Source organism: Lygodium microphyllum, chromosome 11, assembly GCF_053477565.2.
Source record: "Lygodium microphyllum isolate KBCC chromosome 11, Lygodium_microphyllum_v1.1.10, whole genome shotgun sequence".
NCBI classification, from domain to species: Eukaryota; Viridiplantae; Streptophyta; class Polypodiopsida; order Schizaeales; family Lygodiaceae; genus Lygodium; species Lygodium microphyllum.
In genome coordinates, this window is record NC_141145.1 from 145,544,664 (window position 1) to 145,549,399 (window position 4,736).

At 43.6% G+C, this 4,736-nt stretch overlaps 1 protein-coding gene across 2 annotated transcripts; it reads right to left on the reverse strand.

The window, feature by feature from the left end:
- Positions 1–493: 493 nt before the first annotated feature.
- LOC148029479 (receptor-like cytoplasmic kinase 176) lies at positions 494–3,701 on the reverse strand. Of its 2 annotated transcripts, none has more exons than XM_087688320.1 (6): positions 3,287–3,701; positions 1,909–2,252; positions 1,693–1,828; positions 1,445–1,578; positions 1,224–1,347; positions 494–1,118 (listed from the first exon to the last, which is right to left on the reverse strand). In XM_087688320.1, exons 1-6 carry the CDS (start codon positions 3,453–3,455, stop codon positions 691–693), a joined length of 1,335 nt encoding a protein of 444 aa, XP_087544446.1. In that variant the 5' UTR covers positions 3,456–3,701; the 3' UTR covers positions 494–690. The 2 variants fall into 2 exon arrangements, with proteins under 2 accessions (XP_087544446.1, XP_087544445.1); XM_087688319.1 differs by having other exon boundaries at positions 1,445–1,581; positions 3,287–3,691.
- Positions 3,702–4,736: the final 1,035 nt, after the last annotated feature.

Sequence of the window (4,736 nt, forward strand, 5' to 3'; positions counted from 1 at the left end):
CTGAGTTGGGCAACGAGGGAATTAACCTCCCCCCCTAAAGTTAGTGATCACTCCAACAAATCTGTGTGAAAGAACACAGCCATTAAAAGTTGGCTGTCAGCAGTTGCTTACCCTGTTGGTGCGTTCCAAAAAGGACAGGCTGATCCAGGAATAGTAAACCGTCAGTTGTTTCGGCAATACTAGCTAGCATACCGTTTTTCATAGGGGCTTGCAAGGTTTATAGAAACCCTGCTCCACCTATGCACAATGTGTGTGTGACAGCGTGTTAATGTATCTCTCCATGAGCTGGTAAGTTGAGAGGTGTAAGGCTTTTTGCTATGCTCACATGAATCGGCATTCCCACAATGAGTGCAAGTTTCTACCCTCATAGTAACGCCTCTAGGTTACTCAGCTTTTTTATGAGACCTAGACAGAACTCACAACACACACTTAGAAAACTTTCACAACCTTGATACATTGTAGTTCTCCTCTACACAACTCAAAATGGCTAAAATTGCTGAAAAGATCAATGCTCCACACATTTGGTTTATGAATCTTTGAAACGAGTAAAAAATCATGAGCTAAATGGATTTTCTCCTTTTTATACAGGCTTGCCTCTTTTACAATTTCGCCGGAATATTTTGTATACATGAAACAGATGAATCAACACTGAGATACAAGAAATTTGATTATAAGAGCCTTCCCCTTTGCTTAACGAGGAGTTGTTGCAGGACTCCCCTTGCTTGGTTGATGCTTGCCACCATTTGCATGTGCCCGCCCAAGAGATTCTCCCAAGCTAATTTGGGTTGGATGAGTTGCATTTGCCAAATCAGTCAAGTCTTGCAACTGCTCTAGGGCCTCAACAACATCAATCATATTTGGTCTGACCCTGGGATCACGACTCAGGCATTGATGTGCCAACTGCCCTGCCTTTTGGGCTCCTTTCACTGAGTAATGTCCGTCAAGACGGGGATCAATAATTCTGGTTAGTTTTCTGATGTCATTTAAAAAGGGGCGAGCCCATTCTGCCAGATTATGTTCTCTGTGAGGTCTTGTCTTATCCATAGAACGTTTCCCCGTTATCATTTCAAGTAACACGACACCAAAGCTGTAGACATCACTCTTAGAACTCAAGTGTCCTGCATACAAAATATCAAACATCAAACATCAAAAAGGAGCTCCTCAAAAGTCACATGGAACACATGAACAATGTTCTCAAGAGACTCAAAGTCGTGTGACTTTACCTGTCATGACATACTCCGGCGCTGCATACCCAAAGGTCCCCATTACACGAGTTGAAACATGAGTTTTATCTCCTTGAGGACCATCTTTAGCCAGACCAAAGTCAGAAAGCTTTGGGTGGTAGTCCTGTGACATTGATTGAATAGGTTATGTGATCAGCTCAAATGGATTTACTCTTCGTCAACACAAAAGCTTCAAGGGCAGACAGGATGAAGAGGCACACCGCATCCAAAAGTATATTAGAAGTCTTGAAATCCCGATAAATCACAGGCTTCTCACTGCTGTGAAGAAACTTCACACCCTTGGCAGCACCAAGTGCAATTTTCATCCTAGTATTCCAGGGGAGAGGCAGAGCCCCTTCTGCATCAGTACAAGATACTACTTAAAAGACCTAGAATACAGCAACTTAGACTATGTCCTGTTGCAATTGAGATAACAGAATCAAACATGATAGAACCCAGTAAAGCCTACTTCGAAAAAGGTGATTCTCAAGGCTTCCTCGCTGCATAAACTCATAAACAAGAAGGCGCTGATCATCTTCGATACAAAATCCAATCAGCTTTACGAGATTGGGGTGGTGAAGCTGACCCAGATATGTTATCTCTGCCTGTTAAACCACCAAAGACACCTCATCCAGTGCTTCTAGAACTTCCAAACAACCGTATGTGACTAGCACTTGAAACTTACCAGCCACTCCTTATGGCCTTGCAATCCACATTGGTTAAGCATTTTTACGGCAACAGTGAGGCCAGTTCCCGGCTTGACAGGTGCAGTACCCTGCTCATCTATCCAACCTTTGAACACACAACCAAAACCTCCCTCCCCAAGCAAGCTATCAGGGCGAAAGTTTCTAGTGGCAGCCTTCAAATCACTGAAAGCAAACCTTCGTAGCTGAGAAGACCAAACTAAATCTTCATCCGTTCTAGACAAAGCAGAAGAGTCGGTTGCATCGGTCTTGATGGAAATATCAGAGACTATGGACTGCTCAGGAGGTGCTGCGCAAATGGGCTTGCTTGCATTGGATTTCTCACCTGCAACAGAGCATCAAACCTCAATGGACTCAGTAAGGTGGCCGCTTTTCAAGTGCAAGCAGTCCAAAAGAAAGATACAAAAGCTCCATCAAGGCAACACTCTCTTTTTATCCCCTTTGATAGAACTGCTGCAAGGCAAAACAAAACTCATTCAGGCTATTCATGCATGTTATTAGGTTGAAACATGATTTCAAAGTTAATTTGTAAGAATTGCTTGTGGGGAACAGATGTTTTATGTCGTCCACATTACAACCAATGTGTACCATGTGAGCCCCTCATTCCAGGGTTTGAAGTAAAACCCTTCCACCGCCTGTAAATCATAAAATAGAGCTCCTATTGGGCCAGCATACCTCAATACGAGCTGATCCCTAAACAACGAGACAAACATAGATGCATTATCCATAATTTTGAGATCAAAGTGCATTTGACAAGATCATTCTAGCACATAGCATTGCATTTGTAAAACAGGACAAACCTTCCAAAAGCCCTGATATACTACATATCCATGAAAATATCACAAATCCCCTAACCTAGCGTTGAAACTGGATCATGAAAAAGTGGATTTAAATCTTGTTAGGAGCATCGCTTGGTTGGACAGCAATGTTCACATGGTGTGTTCGTCAGGCCATTGCCCACTCCAACCTCAATTGCTCCTTCAAACTGGTAGCACATTGAGGAGGAGGATTCAATGCAACCAAGCTCCGCTGTTCATTTGGCTTGTGATCTAACCTATCGGCATGTAATAGCAATGCCAGTGTGGCTCTTGCCTGCTCTCTCGGCTAGGAAAGCAGCCCCCTAGTGAGTGCTTGGATGTGTGTCTCTTACCTCAGGAAAAAAATATAATCAGATCTCAAAAAGCGTGCATAAGGCTAGATCTCACAAAGTTCTTAAAATACCAACAACGTTTAACACAAAAAGTCACCATATTGATACTAAACAGATCAGTCATTAGGACAAGTCCTTTGATTCTGCGACATAATGGAAGATAATGCAGAGACATTACTGTGCATACAGAAATAGAAAACAAGACCTACAATGGTTGCACATACATGCAGCAGAGCTTCCTATGCTGGAGCTCTTGACCTTGAAAGCCTCGGGGAAGCAGGTGCATCCGAGAAAAGAACACAAGCCCTCTCCGCCCAGCGAAGACGAATTGCCGACCTCCTCCCACGCCTGCAACTGCGTGCCTGTGCCAAGTCCCATCGAAGTCACACGCAGAGGAAGCCGATCGAGGCGCAAGCTGACATGGCGACGATCTCTTCGGGGCTCTATCGGAATATCGCGCGCGCGCGCAGATAGACGGACGGACGGAAAGGTTGAATGAAGAGGAATAAGGAGGAGGACTCGAGGAGGGATTCGGGAATGTGTGTTGTGCGCAATGTGGGTGTCCTCCTGTGTGTCAGCTTACGTGTTGACCTCGTCAATTTTCAAGATACATATAACGATGTTGTTCATGACACATCGCCATAATAGAATGCTCTTACAAGTTACAACGTACTCATTCGTGTCAATTCTTTTGAGCTTTTGCGACTTGGATAGTGCCTGAACTACATGGCATCGTATGCGTGATCCCACACCAATAAAACTAGTTCTCTGTGATATGACCATTAGGGTACCTCTAAAGCAATGGTATTTAACCTCCTCCCCTCACTTCCTCCCCGCCCCCCTTTATCCACCCTCCGGCCTTTAAGGGCGTTGTAGTTATACCATACATGCATTGCTGCCAAAAACACCTATATAGGGAGTAGTAGTGACTCTTAGCCCTATTTGATTTTAATTCTACAAGTGATTTCCTCCACCTAGTGTTGAGCTCTCATATGTGCGACATCACGAGGGTGAAATCTTGGAATGTGCCTATGTTGTATCAATTTCTTTCATTGGATAATGCAAGAGTACCCTTACTCTCGTATATCATGTTACCTTTCTATGCCATGTCAAGTGAGTGATTGAGTGCAAGTGGATTACACCCCTCCTCTCTTTCCTCTTTCCTCTCTCCTCTCTCGTGCGAGAGACTTAATTAGTCCACGCATACATATGCACACTACATGCTCATACACACATACAAGGGTGAGGGCAGGGGAGAGAGAGAGAGAGAGAGAGAGAGAGAGACTTTCTTTCCTCTCTTGTGCGAGAGACTTAATTGGTCCACACATATATGCACACTACATGCTCATACACGCATACAAGGGGGAGAGAGAGAGAGCCTTTGCAATAATAAGGATGTAAGAAACTTAGAAACAAAATAATCTTTCCTAAGGAGCAAGCTAGTTTCTTTAATTTTTAAGTTTATTGCACCCTTAATGCAAATATTAAGGATGTAAGAAACTTAGAGACGAAAGAAACTTTCCCAAGAGCAAGTTAGTTTCTTTAATTTTTGAGTTTATTGCACCCTTAATGCCATAAGGCTCTCTCTCTCTCTCTCTCTCTCTCTCTCTCTCTCTCTCTCTCTCTCTCTCTCTCTCTCTCTCTCTCTCTCTCAAATTA

What these genes read in the sequence shown, in the direction of transcription:
- LOC148029479 (XM_087688319.1), bottom strand. Translation starts at nt 3,455, where the DNA reads ATGGGACTTGGCACAGGCACGCAGTTGCAGGCGTGGGAGGAGGTCGGC. An exon ending in CTAATATACTTTTGGATGCG is followed by an intron (nt 1,348 to 1,444) that starts GTGTGCCTCTTC and finishes TCAATGTCACAG; the next exon opens with GACTACCACCCAAAGCTTTC. An exon ending in GCCGGAGTATGTCATGACAG is followed by an intron (nt 1,119 to 1,223) that starts GTAAAGTCACAC and finishes TTTTGTATGCAG; the next exon opens with GACACTTGAGTTCTAAGAGT.